Raw genomic sequence first — 19,007 nt, forward strand, 5'->3', positions numbered from 1 at the left:
GTGGCAGAGAGGGGGCTGAAGGCTTCCCTCCTGCCTGTCCCGTGCCGCCCCATTCCATCCCACCACCCCTTCACACAGCCCCTCTTACCTTGGAATAAGCCTTCCCGCCTTTCAGCTCCTGAAACAGGGAGGGAGACAAGCAGCAAGTTGACTGGGGAATCCCAGGACCTCATGCATCTCCCTCAATCCCCCCAGATCTGAGGGGAAGAGGGCAAGGAGCAGAGCAACTCTCCCCATTTTCCCCTGGGAGTGTGGACTCATAAGGGGAGGGGCCTACAACCCAGCCCAACAGCCCAGCCTAGCAGCCCCACCAGCGCCCCCAGCCTCACCTTGCGCACAGACACGCGGAAGACGCAGGGGTCCAGCAGGCCGGTGGCCGGGTTAGCACTCATCTTACACACGAACGTGAACCTCTTTCGCCACCGCACGCAGTTCTCCTGCACCTCCTCCCTGCAGGCCAGAGGTGACAGGTGAGCACAGGCATGCACATCCACGCCAGGGCACCCCATATGGTACCAGGGACAGGGAAAGAGCCCTGCCCATTGGGAGAGAGGTAGTGGGGAGCTTCACTTTCACTCTGTGTCACAAAGTAGCTGTGTTTTCACAAGAATGTACTTGTGTAACTGTTGTTAAAAAAAATAATAAACACCAACAAAAACGTAATAAAAATGAGACAAACACAAGGCAGGGGTGAGGGGAGCTGGGGCAGTTATCCCTCCCCAGGAAGCCTGGCAACCTGCAGAGCCTCCCTCTGTACCCAGTGCTGCCCCCGCCACCTTGCTCTGAGATCTTGGGCAGTTCCCTCCACTGTCATTACCTCCTCTAAAGCCAGGCTCTGCCAACTGCCTCGTGATCCTCACAACCGTCTTAGGCTGGACTACTCAGACCATTTCACCAATGAAGAGACTGAGGCTAGGCAAACTGCCCTGCACCTCCCAGCCAGTAGATAATGGAGCTAGACCTGAAGGCTGGTTCCTCCTGACTCCAGAGCCCCCTTCTTCACCATTAATAACGACTGCAATAATAACAACAGCCGATGCCCACACAGCACTTCCCATGTGCCAGGCACTGTTCAAAGAACTTCATAAGAGCCAGCAGGCCCTGGAGCTTGCTCCAAGTGCCAGAGAAAGGTACTCGTGCCAAACCCTTCCAACCTCTGTCTGCAGCAGTCACATCATCAGCCCAATCCCCACCTGAAGAAACTGGGAGCTCCAAGGCTAAGACCCTTGCCTGAGGCCCACCACAGGTAAGAGCAGAACGGGGATTAACCCAAGCAGCTGGGCTCCAGGTGCGGAGACAGCGACTTGGGGGCCTCAGCCTCACCAACACTAAGCAGAAGGCTCTGGTCTTCCAGCCTTCCAGAGCCTCCTGAGTTGGAGAGAATGACCGTGCTGAAAAATTGAGCAACCCTTAACTGGAGAGGTGTTTTGTGCTCTGGGAGTGAGTGGGAGCCGGTGTTAGGGCTCATCCAAGCCCCTCCCAACTGCTGCGGGGGCCTTGGCAGGATCTGGGGGTGGCAGCAGCACGTGGCGGAGCCAAGCTCTGCATCCCTGAGCAGCTCCCCATCCTCACAGCCTGCCTGGCAGAGCCCATGCTCAGGAAGGGGTGGCCAGAAAGGGAGGGGACAGTGTGAGAGATGTTATCTCCAGCTCATCCCACCTAACCACCTAGGGGACAGTAAGGAAGTGAGCTGAGGAGAGTGGGTTAACTGCCAGATCGAGGCCTCAGGGCAGATGGTCGGAGAGGGCCGCAGCCAAGCCTCTCCTGAGCATTGGCAGGTTTGCTTTGCACGGCAGCCTGGTAAGATGGGCTCTACGCCACCCATTCTACAGCTGAGAGCACTGAGGCTCCAAGAGAAAGCGACTCTACCTGCCACGCAAGCTCACATCCCCAGGGACTGGCAGCACAGGATTTAAACCCAGGACTATCTGACTTCAGAGTCAGGGCTCTCAGTTGCCACATTGGCTCAGGGGCCATGGAGCACAGGAAAGCGTGGCAAGGAGAACCTGTGGCATTGTGGGGCCTGCAGTACCCTGCTCTACCCCTGGGGCACCACCCAGGTCTCTGAGTGCCAAGCAGGTGCTGCAGACTGCATTCACTCAGTGATGACTCAGTGTCACCAGGAGAGGGCGGGGAAGGGGTGAGTCAGGAAAGGTGACATTCAAGCTCAGGACAGAATGAGCTTGGGGAGTAGCCAGGTGGAGGAAACAGTTCCAGGAAGAGGGAACAGCATGAACGAGAAGGGAGTCCTGTTTCCTCAGCCCAATGAAAGCCCCTAAGCCTCACTTTCTAGAGGAGGCCCCTCCAGGCTCCACAAGGCTTTAAGGATGTGACCAAGGTTTACTCTGTGCTCCTGCCAAGGCTGTGACAAGGGGCAACAGGGCAGCTAAACCTGGGCCACAGCCACACACTCACTGGGGCACATCACCCCTGTCGTGGCCACTGTTGTGGGAGCGCTTAGTAAAATGAATCCTGCAAAGTGCCTGGCCTGGTGAAGGCTGTGATGACACCAGAGACCAAGGGAACTCGGCCACCAGAATGCACAGAGCTTGTTAGGAGGGTGAGCTCCAACAATCCTCTGCAACCAAGCCTGGAGACAAGCAGAAAAGGTCAGAGATGAAGATAGGGGAAGAAGGGACAGATCTAATCTCTGTAAGCAGGTGCCACAGGAGTGGGGGCCCTGGGCTGGGGGCATCCCTGAGCCCAGTCATGCTGGCTCCACTTATTCATTCATCTGTTCAAACGACTGAGCACCAGTGTGTGCCAGGTCCTGTTCTAGGGACTGGGACCACAGCAGTGACCAGCTTACATTCTGGTGGGAGGAGAAAGAAGATGACCAAATAAACAAGAAAAATACATAGTAGTGGAAAGGAAGAACTAAAACTATATTAACAGATGACTTGATCTTGTACACTGAAAATCCTTAAGGAATCCACTAAAAAACTATTTTATTTTATTTATTTATTTTTTGAGATGGAGTTTCACTCTTGTTGCCCAGGCTGTAGTGCAATGGCACAATCTTGGCTCACTACAACCTCCACCGCCCTGGTTCAAGTGATTCTCCTTCCTCAGCCTCCCGAGTAGCTGGGATTACAAGAGCCCACCACCATGCCCGATGAATTTTGGTATTTTTAGTAGAGATGGGGTTTCACCACGTTGGTCAGGCTGGTCTCGAACTTCTGACCTAAGGTGATCCACCTGCCTTGGCCTCCCAAAGTGCTGAGATTAGAGGCATGAGCCACCATACCCAGCCATTATTATTATTATTATTATTACTATTATTATTATTATTATTATTATTTTCTGAGACAGAGTCTCACTCTGTCACCCAGGCTGGAGTGCAGTGGCACAATCTTGGCTCACTGCAACCTCTGCCTGCTGAGTTCAAGTGATTCTCATGCCTCAGCCTCCTCAGTAGCTGGGATTACAGGCATGCACTATCACACTCGGCTAATTTTTGTGTTTTTAGTAAAGATGAGTTTCTGCCATGTTGGCCAGGCTGGTCTCGAACTCCTGGCGTCAAGTGATCCATCTGTCATGGCCTCCCAAGGTGATGGATTACGGGCATGAGCCATCATGCCTAGCTTAATACATGATTACAGGTGTGGTGGCTCATGCCTGTAATCCTAGAACCTTGGGAGGCCGAGGTGGGCACGAATCACTTGAGGTTGTAGTCCAAGCTACTTGGGAGGCTGAGGTAGGAGAATCTCTTGAACTCAGGAGGCAGAAGTTGCAGTGAGCTGAGATCAAACCACTGTACTCCAGCCTGGGCAACAGAGTGAGACCCTGTCTCAAAATAAACAAACAAAAGAATAAAAATAAATATATAAAAATTAAAAAATGCATGAGTTCAGAAAAGTTGCAGGATGCAAGATCAATACACAAAAATGAATTCTTTATACATGTTGGCAAACATTTACAATGAAACGAAAAAAGCAGTTCCATGTACAATAGCATCAAAAAGAAAAAAATACGTAAGAATAAATTTAATAAAGTACAAAATACACACTATAGAACACTACAAAACACTGCTGAAAGAAGTTAAAGATTTACATAAATGGGGCCAGGCGCGGTGGCTCAAGCCTGTAATCCCAGCACTTTGGGAGGCCGAGGCGGGTGGATCACGAGGTCAAGAGATCGAGACCATCCCGGTCAACATGGTGAAACCCCGTCTCTACTAAAAATACAAAAATTAGCTGGGCATGGTGGCGCGTGCCTGTAATCCCAGCTACTCAGGAGGCTGAGGCAGGAGAATTGCCTGAACCCAGGAGGCGGAGGTTGCGGTGAGCTGAGATCGTGCCATTGCACTCCAGCCTGGGTAACAAGAGCAAAACTCCGTCTCAAAAAAAAAAAATAAAAAAAAAAGATTTATATAAATGGAAAGACATTCTCATCGTCACAGACTGGAAGACAATGTTGTTAAGATGATGATACTACCAAATAGTTCTAAAATTCATCACAATCCCTATCAAAGCCTCAAGCTGGCTTCTTGACAGAACTTTGACAAGATGATCCTAAACTTTACATGGAAATCCAAGGGACCAGAATAGTCAACACAATCTTTAAAAGTAAAATATAATTAAAGGATTCATATTTCTCTATTTCAAAAGATCTACGAAGTTACAACAATCAAGAAAGCGTGATCCTGGGATGAGGACAGACACAAATGGAATACAACTGAGATTATTCTGTCTAAAAAGGTTTAGAAAATGGCCGGGCGTGGTGGCTCACGCCTATAATCCCAGAACTTTGGGAGGCCGAGACGGGTGGATCACGAGGTCAAGAGATCGAGACCATCCTGGTCAACACGGTGAAACCCCGTCTCTACTAAAAATACAAAAAATTAGCCGGGCATGGTGGCACGTGCCTGTAATCCCAGCTACTCAGGAGGCTGAGGCAGGAGAATTGCCTGAACCCAGGAGGCGGAGGTTGCGGTGAGCCGAGATCGTGCCATTGCATTCCAGCCTGGGTAACAAGAGCGAAACTCTGTCTCAATTAAAAAAAAAAAAAAAAAAAGGCCAGGCGCGGTGGCTCAAGCCTGTAATCCCAGCACTTTGGGAGGCCGAGGTGGGTGGATCACGAGGTCGAGAGATCGAGACCATCCTGATCAACATGGTGAAACCCCGTCTCTACTAAAAAAAATACAAAAAAAATTAGCTGGGCATGGTGGCGCGTGCCTGTAATCCCAGCTACTCAGGAGGCGGAGGCAGGAGAATTGCCTGAACCCAGGAGGCGGAGGTTGCGGTGAGCCGAGATCGCGCCATTGCACTCCAGCCTGGGTAACAAGAGCGAAACTCCGTCTCAAAAAAAAAAAAAAAAAAAAAACTTTAGAAATAAACCTTCAAGAGAGACCAGCCTGGCCAACATGGTAAAACCTCATCTCTACTAAAAGTAAAAAAAAAAAAAAAGCTAGGCATGGTGGTGTGTACCTGTAATCCCAGCTACTCGGGAGGCTGAGGCACAAGACGGCGCCACTGCACTCCACCCTGAGCAACAAATGAAGACTGTCTCAAAAAAAAAAAAAAAAAAAAAAAAGGAAACCTTCACTTTTATGGTCAATTGATTTTCAACAATAGTGCCAAAATAATTCAGTGGGAAAAAGAATAGTCTTCTCAACAAATGCTGCTGGGATACAGGATATCAACATGCAAGAGAATGAAAGGTGTGTGTTTGGGGGGGGCTATCTCATGCTACATGTAAAAATGACTTGAAAAAGGATCAAAGAGCTAAATATAAGACCTAAACTATAAAATGTGAAAAAAAAAAAAAGCATATGAGTGAATCTTCATGCCTTTGATTAGGCAACTATTTCCTAGATATAATACCAAAAGTACATGTGATATAAGAAAAATATAAATATGCTGAATGTCATCAAAATTTAAAACTTTTAATTGGGCACAGTGACTTGTAATCCCAGCACTTTTGGAGGCCAAGGTGAGAGGATCACTTGAGGCCAAGAGTTTGAGACCAGCCTGGGCAATACAACAAGACCCCATCTCTACAGAAAATTTTCAAATTAGCCAGGCATAGTGGTGCATGCCTGTAGTCCCAGCAACTTGGAAAGTTAAGGCAAGAGGATGGCCTGAACCTAGGAGTTCCAGGTTGCAGCAAGCTGTGATTGCGCCATTGCACCCCAGCCTGGGTGACAGAATGAAACCCTATCTTTAAAAAAAAAAAAAAAAAAGGAAAAGAAAAAGAAACAAGCTGGGCGAGGTGGCTCACACCTGCAAATCCCAGCACTCTGGGAGGCCAAGGCAGTTGGATCATGAGGTCAGAAGATCAAGACCATCCTGGCCAACATTGGTAAACCCTGTCTCTACTAAAATACAAAAAGTTAGCCAGGCATGGCGGTGCACACCTGTAGTTCTAGCTACTCGGGAGGCTGAGGCAAGGGAATGAATTGCTTGAACCTGGGAGGTGGAGGTTGCAGTGAGCCAGATCGTGCCACTGCACTCCAGCCTGGTGACAGAGCAAGATTCTGTCTAAAAAAAGAAAAGAAAAGAAAAAAAACTTTTTTTTTTTTTGAGACGGAGTTTCACTCTTGTTACCCAGGCTGGAGTGCAATGGCGCGATCTCGGCTCACCGCAACCTCCGCCTCCCGGGTTCAGGCGATTCTCCTGCCTCAGCCTCCTGAGTAGCTGGGATTACAGGCATGCGCCACCATGCCCAGCTAATTTTTTTGTATTTTTAGTAGAGACGGGGTTTCACCATGTTGACCAGGATGGTCTCGATCTATTGACCTCGTGATCCACCCGCCTTGGCCTCCCAAAGTGCTGGGATTACAGGCTTGAGCCACCATGCCCAGCAGAAAAAAAACCTTTTGTACTCCAAAGGACATCATCAAAAAAGTGAAAATGCAAACCATAAAATAAGAAAAAATACTTGGAAATCATATATGTGATGAGGGGCTTGTATTTATAATATACAACAAGCACCTACAACTCAATAAAAAGACAAATAATCCAATTAAAAATGGGCAAAATATCTAAATAGACATTTAACCAAAGAAGATACATAAATGATCAACAAGCACACAAGAAGATGCTCCATGATTATCTATCAGGGAGTGAAAAATCAAAACTAAAATGAGATACTACTTTACACCCACTAGGATGGCTAGAATCAAAGGCGAAGACGTAGAGAAACTGGAACCCCTGGAACCCTCATACACTGGGGTAGGAATGTAAAATGATGCAGCCCCTTTGGAAAACAGTATGGCAATTCCTAAAAAGGTGAAACACAGAGTTATGATATGATTCAGCAATTCCACTACGAGGTATACACCCTGGAGAAATGAAATGTGTCCACACAAAAACCTTTACACAAATGTACATCACAGAATTATTCATAACCAGAAAACGAAAGCAACCCAAATGTCCATCAACTGGTAAATGGACAAATAAAATGTGTTTTATGCATACAATGGCGTATCATTCAGCAACAAAGAGAAATGATACACTTACACATGCTAACCAGGGATTAACCTTGAAAACATGAAGCTAAATCAAAGCAGCTAGCCAGAAAAAAACTATAGAGTTTATGATTTCATTTATATGAAATGTCCAGAAAAGGCAAATCCATAGTGACAGGAACTAGACTGGTGGTTGTCAGGGGATGGGGGATGATACGGTCTGGCTCTGTGTCCTCTCCCAAATCTCATCTCAAATTGTAATCCCCACGTGTCAAGGGAGGGACCTGGTGGGAGATGACTGGATCATGGGGGTGGTTCCCCCATGCTGTTCTCATGATAGTGAGTGAGTTCTCATGAGATCTGATGGTTTTATAAGGGACTCTTCCCCCTTTGCTGCTGCTTCTGTCTCCTGCCACCATGTGAAGAAGGTCCTTGCTCCCCCTTCGCCTTCCACCATGATTGTAAGTTTCCTGAGGCCTCCGCAGCCATGTGGAACTGTGAGTCAACTAAACCTCTTTCCTTTGGAAATTACCCAGTCTTGGGTATTTCTTTATAGCAGTATGAGAACAGACGAACATAGGGACTTGGAGGAAAAAGGAGTAACTGCTAATGGGTATGGGATTTCCTTCTGGGTGAAGAAAATGTTCTAAATTTGGTTGTGGTGATGGTTGTGCAACTGCAAATATACTAAAAACCGCTTAATTGTTCACTTCAAATGGGTGTGTTGTGTGGTATGTGAATATCTCAATAAAAAATATCTCAAATTGAGATATATCTCAAGTATATAATTTGAAATGTTATTTTTAATTATATCTCAAAAAAAAAAAAAAAAAAAAAAAACTTGAGGTAGGTCAGATAAATAGAAAAATGGAGAAGGGCTGGGTTCAGTGGCTCACGCCTGTAATCCCAGCACTTTGGGAGGCCGAGGCGGGCAGATCACGAGGTCAAGAGATCAAGACCATCCTGGCCAACATAGTGAAACCCCATCTCTACTAAAAATATAAAAATTAGCTGGGCTGCCACACCCCAGCCCCATCTGTGTCCACAGCCTGTGTCACAGCTGGGACATGGCTCTACAGCTGCCTCAGCTGTAGTCCCAGCTACTCAGGAGGCTGAGGCAGGAGAACTGCTTGAACCGGGAAGGTGGAGGTTGCAGTGAGCCAAGATTGTGCCACTGCATTCCAGCCTGGCGCCTGGCGACAGAGTGAGACTCTGTCTCACAAAAAAAAGAAAGAAAGAAAGAAAGAAAGAAAAATGGAGAACACCACAGGGAAGGGAAGGAGAGTGGGGAATGTAGGTAGAGATGAGCTGGGGCTAATTCAGGTGTGGGGTTAGGGATGGCCCTTAGGGCAGTGACATCTGAGCAAGGCTCAGAGGGAAGTGGGGACTGCAACCAAGCAAAGATGGGGGAAGGGCCCTCCAGGTGAGAGAGCAGCAAGTGCAGATGCTGAGGCAGAAACACACTTGGCATGTGGAAAATCAGTGCAGAGGCCGGTGGCTGAAGAGAAGCTGGGGGGAGGTCAGAGGGGATGAGATGGGTGAAGGAGAAGGGCAGGTCCCGCCAGTCCTCAAGGGTGTGAGACGACTCTGCATTTGATTCTGACAAGAGCTCTGTCTTGCCACCGTGGACTGTGGCTTAGGCAGAGGCTGAAAAGAGCCACAGAGGGGAGCGGAAGGGCAAAGAGAGCAGAGACACTTCCCAGACAGCCAGAGGAGGCCCAAGCTTTCTGGGGAGCAGCCATGGGTCCCTGCACTTCACCTACAGTTGGAAGCAGCTGCTGGAGGCCTGGGGAGGCAGCTCGGTACCCTGGGCATGTTGAAACACCCAATGGAATTGGGATTAGTGTCTGGGAACAAAAGCTGATAATGAATTGTGGGCTTTCTCCCTTCCCTTCTGAGAGTGCTGTGGGAACGCCAGCCAGGAAGCCTAAAGCCCATTGTGGTTCCAGGGCCAAGCCAGAGAAAGTCACGTGGAGCCCTCCTAGGCTCAGGTAACAGGCAGGTTCCCTCTCTCCACAGGAAGGGCTCAAAGGATCAGCACTGGGTCTCCCTCTGGTTTCTACAGAGCTCTGAACAATCACTTATTAGCAGCCACCACTCCCATGGGAAGAGGAGAGCAGCCTTGCCCTGGCCCATGGCCAGAGGTCACAGCAAGGGTTAAAAAAAAAACACAGCTGAAGTGGCCACCTCCTGGGCCTACTGTGTGCAGCCCGGAACTCTTCAACACTGAAAGGTGACTGCTACCACAGCCCACTTTACAGATTAAGGAAGTGAGGCTCAGAAATGCTGCGTAACTCACTCAAAGTCACAGCAGAACTGGTCTCGACCCCCAGCCTGTGTCACAGCTGGGACACAGCTCTACAGCTGCCTCAGGGCCCACACTACCTTCGTCTCAGCCCTGGAGCACCTCTAGCGGGAAGCAGCTGGGCACCCCCAGAGAGGTGTCACGAAGTCCCATGCATGGGGCAGGGATCATGGCAGGAGATGAACGCAGGCTCAGACCAGGGGTTGGGTGAGGGGTGCTCATGACGAGAGGCGGGAATGAAGATGTCAGGCAGGCAGCTATGAGCCCCAGGTTGGGAGCTGGCCAGGTCAGGATTGAGGACATCTCGGAGCCTTGATTCACTCAGAAACCTTTTATTAAGCCCCCACCAGGTGCTAGGCACTGCCAAAGGCTCTGGGGACACAAGCAATAAACAGAGAAGACAGAAATCCCTGCCTTCAAGGGGCTTATACTCGGGCAGTGGGTAGGAGACAGACAAAACCAGGCAAATGTGTGCTGGCTAGCCTGGAGTGCATCAGAGAAAAGGAACCGAGAAGGAGGCAGACAGTGCCCCGGCAATGGAGGCACCAGGGAATGAGGGCCAGAGAAGGTCTTCATGGGAAGGTGACATCTAAGCTAAGACTGAAGCGAGTGGCCACAGATACCGGGGGAAGAGCAATCCGGGCACGAGGAACAGCAAGTGCGAAGCCCCTGAGGTGGGAATGCGCCTGCCGTGTGTAAGGAGGAGCCGGGGGCCAGTATGGCTAGGGCCGAGATGGGGGGGCAGGCATGGGACAGGGAGACTGGAGAGTCAGCCTTGATCCCAAGCCTACAGAGGAACTGTATGGCAGGGCAGTCCCCACGGCGTCCACTGGTCACAGCAGCAGCAGTTGGGCAAAAATGAGAACTGAGGACTGCTTTGATGGCACCCGGTGGGCAACGCCAGAAGGGAAGGAGGGGAGGACAGGCAAGCTGTGCTCCCCGGCAGGGAGAGATGGCCCATCAGACCCGCAGGAAGGTAACATGCAGAAGGGGATCTATGTAACCCCATTTTAATTTAATTAACTAATTTTTTGGAGACAGATTCTTGCATTGTTGCCCAGGCTGGAGTGCAATGGCTTCACTGCAACCTCTGCCTCCTAGGTTCAAGTGATTCTCCTGCCTCAGCTTCCTGAGTAGCTGGGATTACAGGCATGCACCACCACACTCTGATCTGCTGGCCTCGGCCTCCCAAAGTGCTGGGATTACAGGTGTGAGCCACCACGCCTGGCCTTTTTTAAAGTGACATATGTAAATGCCCACAAACACAGAGAAAATGGGAGGTGTCCACATCAAATTGCAAATAAAGGCCACCTCTGGCCACTGAAGGGTCTGGAGACTGGGGTAGTAAAAAAGGACAGAAAGGATGAGGATGGGGAGCATGGTGCCCCCTTTGTTCTTCTTTTTGAGCAGGAATTATCTGTTGTATTTCTTTTTTTTGAGACGGAGTTTCACTCTTGTTCCCCAGGCTGGAGTGCGATGGCATGATCTTGGCTCACCGCAACCTCCGCCTCCTGGGTTCAGGCAATTCTCCTGCCTCAGCCTCCTGAGTAGCTGGGATTACAGGCACGCGCCGCCATGCCCAGCTAATTTTTTGTATTTTTAGTAGAGACGGAGTCTCACCATGTTGACCAGGATGGTCTCGATCTCTTGACCGTGTGATCCACTCGCCTCGGCCTCCCAAAGTGCTGGGATTACAGGCTTGAGCCACCGCGCCCGGCTGTCGTATTTCTTAAAGGACACCTGACTGAAGGGAACACACTCCCCTGGCAGTCCTGGAGACTGCAATGTGGCCTGGGATGGAAATGCCGCACTGTAGAATGACCCCACCCAAGCACTGTGATGCCTGAGGGAGGGCCCAGGCTCCCAAGAGCTGAGTGCCACCAGAGCCGGCTGTGACCTCCATGGTCTGCAAGTGCTGAGAGGGCCAGGCCTGGGTTGCTGGGTGCTGTGCACAGCAGTACCCAACACAAATCTCCAGTGACCAGAGGCAAAACCAGCCGCCCGTCTCACAAAGTAAAAAGTGTGAAAAAAAACTAAAACAAGCAGCTACGAAGAAAAATTATAAATAAGATGTTTATTAAGAAAACAGGCCAGGCATGGTGACTCATGCCTATAATCCCAGCAGTTTGGGAGGCTAAGACAGGAGACTCCCTTGAGGACGGGGGTTGGAGACCAGCCTGCTCAACACAACAAGACCCTACTTTTATAAAAAAAGAAAGAAAATCATAGGACCGTGCACCCTGCTCAGTGCCCCCCATCCCCAACTTACCCTAATGTGGCCCAGGTCTAGGCTAGAGAACTGAAATTTTAAAATGATAGAACTAAGGCCCAGAGGAGGAGACTGTTTTAACCCAGAACCCTGGACTTCAGGCTCCCTGGCCAAGCAGCTTATTCACACTTGTGTGAGGGGACAATAGCCAGAAGGCAGGCAGGGAGCTCAGAGCAGGTCTGACCAAAGGTGGGATAGAGGGGTTATCAGAGCCACTGCCTTCATTTCTGTCCAAGAATTATTTCTATAATCGAAATTTTTTTTCTTTTTTCTTCTTCCCCCTCACCTTTTGTTTCTTTTTCTGTGTGTCTTTATTTTGTTGTTTTGTTTTTTCTTTTTTCTTTTTTTTTGTTTCCTTTTATTTTTGTTTTTTTGTTTCTTTTTTTAATTTTTTAAAATTTTTTCCATAATTGAAATTTAAATTGAAAATGAGAAAAGGGCATGGGTTAGGAAGGCTGCTTATAAGCAAAAGCGATGTGAACCCCCAGCTACGTGGTTCAAACCCTGGGCTCCCCCAAGGCACCAAGTGGAATTACCCCATGCAGTACGTGAGACCTGCTGGCAGGGCTGGCCGCCTGCCTGGGAAGAAACAGTGATGACTGGCCCTCCTGGGCCTGGGGTTGCAGGGCGTGCTTCCCCAGCTCCCCGCTGCCAGGAACAGGTAATTACAGAGACTGGGTTTCATTTTTAGCTCGAAGATATACAATTAAATGTGTAAATCTCAGTGAGGCGGGACAAGCCCTGCACCCACCACAGCCACTGTGGCCATCTCAGCAGTGGAATTTGGCTATTTCTGGGCTGTCCTAAAACAGCAGAGCACCCCAGTAGGCTGGTGTCCTTGGTCCGGCAGAACTCCCCAGGAGCTCTCCTGGCCCTGGGAAGGCTGCCCAGTGACCTGACCACCCTCTGACCCACCCCAGGAAGCCATGCCGGGTGGTGTGGGGAGACACAGGGACCTGTGTCCCAAATCAGACCAGGACCTCCACAACGCATCCATGAGGACTGACTACAGTGCTGGCTGGGGGTGCGGGACACAACGTGAGCAACCTCCTGGTTGAGACGGGGAGACAGCCATTACACAGGAAATGACTGCAGTCACCACCAGACTCCCAGGAAGTCGAAGGGGCTACGAGAGTGGTGAACAGAGCAGGCCCTGACCTATTCTGGAGGCAGGAGGGCGAGAAGCCTCCCTGGACAGCAACGTAAGAGCTGGGAGCTCAGGCAGAGGTCAGCTGGATGAAGATCTGGGGACAAGGAGGTCCCAGGCAGGGGGAACAGCACAGGGAAGACCCAGAGGAGGGAGGTAGCTCCCAGGAAGAGACTGCCTGGGAGGCCAGGGAGTGGATGAGGCTGGTGAGGAGAAGAAGCTGCCAAGTGACTCAGAGAACCCATCTCAGCGAGCCTCAACTTCCTCATCTGTAAAAGGATGACCTGCCCATCACCCAGGGCTGTTGGGGTGACTGTGGTCCCACAGCACCTCTCTCCACTGCTCAACAGAGGGAAGATGCAGATAATTCCTGCCACTGTGGTCCTGAGATCAGTTCACTGCCACATCCCCAGCACCTGGCCCCAGCTTGGTCCAGCATCACTGCCCAGTAGGTGCAACAAGAAGATCCGAGAGCCTTGGCAACCCCAGGTCTCCATCACCAGGGTGACAGGAGGTTAGTGCCATAGTGCCATGGGCGCCACCTCCTGGCCTCAGGCTGCCAGGCCCACAGGTTCCCTACAAACCGGGGTCAAATGGGCCCATCAGGGCTTCTCCTCAGAGTCGGAGCAAAGGTGCATGCCTGGCTGGCAACCCTCACAGGAGCAGAAGTCAGGAAAAGGGAATCTGGTTATCAGTGCGGCAGTCCTGCCTGTGATAGGGCTCCAGTGTGATCCCCACTCTCAATACTTCGCCTTCCCAGTTCGAGTACTCAGAGACACATGTCTTACCTCCACTGGGTGCCCAACACGAAGCTCTGGCGGGGCAGGTGCTCAAACTCACGAGCAAAGAGACAGGGGCAAGGTCCAGCAGGACAGGCTTCTTGGATAAAAATATCCACTGGCTCATGACAAATGACGATTCCCAGTGAGCCCTGCCAGAACCACATACTCCGTGGGACACGGTTTCTCTTTGTGAAGGGCTGTCCTGTGCACGGTGGGATGTTTAGCAGCATCCTGCCAGTAGCACAGCCCCAAGTGTGACAACCAAAAATGTCTCCAGAGATCGCCAAATCAACCCCAGTTGAGAGCCACTGCTGCAGGCCTTAAAAGGACATTTTCAACAAGCTCCCAGGTGATTCTGATGCAGGGAGCTGGGCACCCAGCTAAGAGACAGTAGCGCTGTGATAGGCATGTGCAACCCCAGGTTCCAGCTGTGCTTCAGGGTTCCTGAGAGTGCTGGTCCCCCAGAGCAGGGCCCCATCACTTAAAACTATCACTTATGTCCCTCCCCTGCCATCCGCCTGCCCTTCCCTCAGCCATACTCACTCCCACCCTGCCCGCTCTCGCTCTCCCAGCCATTGGCCTCGTTCCTGGAGGAGTGAGCGACAAAGTGATGCAATCAGAGTTCCCGGCTGATGAAACCCAGCCCAGGCCAGAAAACGAGAGTCTAATAAGGAAACAATTTAAATCGACAACATCTGCCTTGTGCTTCCCTGAAGAGAAGAGGATAGAGCCGCCTGGGAGGGGCCTGCCCCGGGGACCAGCCAAGGCATCCGAACAGGGACTAAAGAGCCAACGTGGCAGCACAGCAGCGTCTGGCTTCTGCCAGGGATTCAGGGGGAGCAGCTCACAGTCCTAGCACAGCCAGCGCCTCCTCCTGCAAAGAGGCAGCAAGAAGTTTCTAGAAGCCAAGCCACTGGAGCACTCAAATCAGCCCTATTAGTGATGGCCCGGGGATTGGTGGGTGGGCTGCCATCACAAGTGATCCAAACAAGCACAGAGTGGACAGCCCACTGGGGCTTCAGAAACTCCAAGATGGAAAAGGGGCAGGGTACGGGAGCAGGGTAGAGGGAAGTCAGGTCACTCAGGCTTGCTGGGCAAGTGTCAGGGTTGGGTGAAAGGATTCTGGAGTCAGACACATCTAGGTCTGAATCCTGCCACTCACCAGTCAAGCAGCAATCTTGAGACTGATCTTCAAAAAACCCTGCACAAGCTGGGTATGGTGGTGTGCACCTGTAATCTCAGCTACTCCAGAGGCTGAGGCTGGAGGACTGCTTGAGCCTGGGAGTTCAAGACCAGCCTAGGCAACATAGCAAAACTCCATCTCAAAAAAAACCCAGCTGAAGCAGGCACATGCAGGCATCCCTGTTTTACAAGCACAGGCAAGTGGCTACCCTGCTCTGCCCTCTGTACCCAGAGTCAGGTTGTGCAGATGGCTTGAGCTACTGCCCAGGCAAATGCCCTGTGAATGCCGTTCTCAAGTGATGCAAATGATCACTCTCTCTTGCTCTTACAGCCCAAGAGGTAACAGGCCATTGAAGGAACCCAAAGTAAACTACTGGCTTTAACCAAGAATCCCACATACCTGGGCAAAGATGCCCCTGGCACCCAGTATGGCCCAGCCTGGTTCCTGTTTCCCAGGCACCCTCCTGTGTGCCAAGTGATTCTCAAGCATCACCTTCCTGCATCTACTTCACAGATCAGGAAACAGACACTCAGGGAGGCCAGGCACTTGCTGCAGGTCACACAGGAGGTAAGGGGTGGTCTGTACTCCCAGGCCCCCCTTCAGGAACCCACCCCACCTTCTCATCTTACAGAATCCCTGGGGAATCTGCCAGGGCAGTGCAGCCATTCTCATGAGACTGTGGCATGAGCATCTGTCACGCTAGCTAGCGACCCTGGACCCTGTGCTATGTGGGCTGACCCTTCACCTCGAGTCTCAATCCCAGGGAAGAGGCTTTGAGACCAGGCCAATGCCAAGGTAGGGAGGGTCACTGGGTCAAAGTTTGGGGCCAGTGGGGTGTGGCTCTGAGCCAAATCCGTCAAGACCTGCAGGTGTCGGGGACCAAGTCAGGGCAATCCAGGAGGGAGAAGTAGAAAAATGCCCCCCAGCAGGCCCTGCAAGGGGGTGTTAAAATGAGCCCCCCATTTCCTGAACACTTCTGCATGTCAGGCACTGAGCCAAGCACTCTCCCTGACCTCAAGAATCCACAGCCCAGCCTTAGGAGACAGGTGCTATCAGCCCATTACCCCATCGCAGCCAAGGAAACACAGGCCCAGAGGAGGGAAAGCACCTGCCCAAGGTCTCCTGACCAGGAGAGGGCTGTGATCTAAAGCCACCACTGTCTGACTCCAGAGCTGCAAGCTGGGCTCCCATGCCAGGGTTGGGCCCAAGACCCCAGCAGTTCAAAGCAAGAACACACAGTGGGTGTCAGGCTGGGCTGTGCTAGCAGCCTCCCCGCCAACCAACCCAGGACCCTTGCCCACAGAAAACACAGAGCTTCAAGGCTGGCCAGGCTCCCAGCAGGCTTGCCTGCAAGGCATGGAGAAGCAGAGACTGGGGCTCAAGGCCAGGCTCTGGCACCCACTGCACATGACCTCTCTGGACTCAATTGTGGCTCTGTGCCTGTCTTACAGAGTTGCTATAGGACCTGACACAGTGGACACCCATGCTGAATGGAAGCAGGGACCAGACCTCCAGAAGTAACACTAAGAGGCACCTTGAGTTCCCCTCAGAGGCAGATGGTCCAGCAGGAAGCTGGGCATGCAAAGCCCCTGACCTAGTCCCCGATCCTTTTCTCCGCCCTAGGACCATGGATCAGTATATTTCCCAAGTCTTTTTTTTTTTTTTTTTTTTTTTGAGGTAGGGGGGTCTATGTTTCCTGGGCTCCTGTGATCCTCCTGCCTCAGCCTCCCGAGCAGCTGAGATTACAGGCGTGAGCCACCACACCTGGCTTCCTTACATCTTAAACCTGGCTGGGACACCCTGGTTGGGACATCCAGGGAAGGGGACCAGCGGGTGGCCTGGTCATGCCTGAGCCAGTCCTGGCTGACTCATGCCTGGGTGGTGGTTGATTCACCCAAGGAGGAAGGCGAGAGGATGAATGGATCCCTATCCCCAGGGATTGACTCCTCAAATGACTAGACTCAAGTCACAGGCTGCCTCTGTCCTCTCTACCCCTACCCTGCATCCCAGCCCATCCCAAGGGTACCCCCTACACACTGCATCTTCCTCTTCTAGGCCTGGGTCTTAGGTTCCTGTGGGAACCTCCCAGAATGCGGAGGTCCTGGAGGAAGGGCCTCTGTTTCCCTCACTGCTGCTTCCCCTGTCCCAAGGATGGCACTGGGCACATGGTAAGTCAGTAAGTAACTAATGACTAAATAAGCGCCCTTCACACCCCTGCTCCCGTAAGGGCTGCCCCTAAGCCTTCTTATGCCACCTTCATGGAAGGAAAGGGCCTCATTCTCTGCAGAGTCCAAGGGGCCAGGGGTCACTGCCATTGCTGACTCTGCTACCCAGCTGTTCCTACTGATCCATACAGTATGCCCTAAGGCTTCCTGGACTTCTGAGGTGACCAGGAGATAATCATGAACTGCTCCGCCAAAGTCACTTTTCCTCCCAGCCCTGCACAGACTCAGACCTGTTTTTCCAGCCATCTTCATTGGTTCCCCAAGATTCCAACTACCACGGGCTAAGCATCAGACTGGAGTGTGAGGGCCTGACTCACTGGTCTCTACCTCCTCCCCAGACATCTGATTCCCTGAAGACTCACAGAGCAATCCTGGACCAATCTTTGCCTCTATCATTCAGACTCCACATGCATTTACTGAGCACTTACTAAACATCAGGCCTGCACTGGACACTGGGGACACATCCCAAGAGCCTAATCTCAGTCTTGCCTGTATCCAAGATGGGTGTGGCCAACATTAAAAAAAAACCCTTAGGGGCTGCTACACCCCAACGTCAGACTTTCTCCTGGCATTTGGGGAAAGCACAGTCAGTCAAACACCCCTTCACAAAGGCAGGGTTCAGGGGAGAGCAGGTGGAGTGGCAATTTCCCCTCATCCCACTATGCTCAGCACTCCTCTGAGAGGTGAACAAGCCTAATAGTCTCCCTGGCTCTGGGCCCCAGGCAGGGACAGTTGTCTTGGCCAAGGCAGTGGCCTGATTCTAATTACAAATGTTTGCTGAATAAGTGAACCACAACAAAAGAAAAGAGAAACAATTACAGGGACAGAGGGAGAAATAGGAACCCTTCCTTTCTGCTCTCACCGGGCTGCCAGGCTTTGCTGAGTCTGTACTCCATGCCAGGGGCTATCATGGACACATAACAGGCATTAGCCCATTTCATCCAAGAATCAAGGAGCTTATTAACCCATTTCACAGATGAGGAAAGCAAAATTCATAGAGATCTAGTCCTTTGGCAGCCTCGGGAGCCTGCCCTCCCCCTGAACTGCCAAGCCCCACAGCCCAGCAGCCCCTGCTGGGGTTTGCAAGAGGCAGGAAGAAAATCTCCAGCCAGAGAAGTCTGTTTGCAGCTGCCAGGATGAGTTACTGCCTTATAAACAAGAGTGATGCTTATCAGGCCAGAACCGTTCATGCTGCGTCACCAGAAAGACCCAGGAAACACCTGAGGACTTCCTTCAGGCTTCCAGATACCCAAAAAGGTGCCTCGTTTTTGTCTCAGACATCCACCCAGCACCACCCAAAAGTGTAGGGCATCTCGAGGCTTGTTTCTGGCACAGAGATGTGCAGAACTCGCAGATTCTCTGAGAGAACATACCCACGAAACCAGCTCCCGAGAAGCAGATTACAAGCCCCCGGAAGTTCCTTCCAGACATGACTGCCCTCAACAAAGACAGCACTGCCCTGACTTGTATTAGAAAGGTTTTTAAACTTTGTATAAATGGCATCATATCCTTTCTTTTTCCCCCTCTAAGCCGGAGTGCAGTGGTGCGATCTCTGCCTCCTGAGTTCAAGTGATTCTCCGGCCTCCTCAGCTTTCTGAGTAGCTGGGATTATAGGCATGTGCCACCACAGCCAGCTTTTTTTTTTTTTTTTTTTTTTTGGTAGTTTTAGTAGAGACAGGATTTCA

At 51.1% G+C, this 19,007-nt stretch overlaps 1 protein-coding gene across 1 annotated transcript in view; it reads right to left on the reverse strand.

Annotated features, from left to right (window-relative positions):
* The window catches only part of EEIG1 (estrogen-induced osteoclastogenesis regulator 1), a 41,824-nt gene that overhangs the window by 12,078 nt on the left and 10,739 nt on the right, over positions 1-19,007 (reverse strand). Inside the window, exons 2-3 of the mRNA XM_003940590.4 lie at positions 330-450; positions 89-118 (exon numbers count right to left, since the gene is read on the reverse strand). Coding sequence (XP_003940639.3) covers positions 89-118; positions 330-450 — 151 coding nt within the window. The remainder of the gene's footprint in view (positions 1-88; positions 119-329; positions 451-19,007) is intronic.

This window comes from Saimiri boliviensis, chromosome 2 (assembly GCF_048565385.1).
Source record: "Saimiri boliviensis isolate mSaiBol1 chromosome 2, mSaiBol1.pri, whole genome shotgun sequence".
NCBI classification, from domain to species: domain Eukaryota; kingdom Metazoa; phylum Chordata; class Mammalia; order Primates; family Cebidae; genus Saimiri; species Saimiri boliviensis.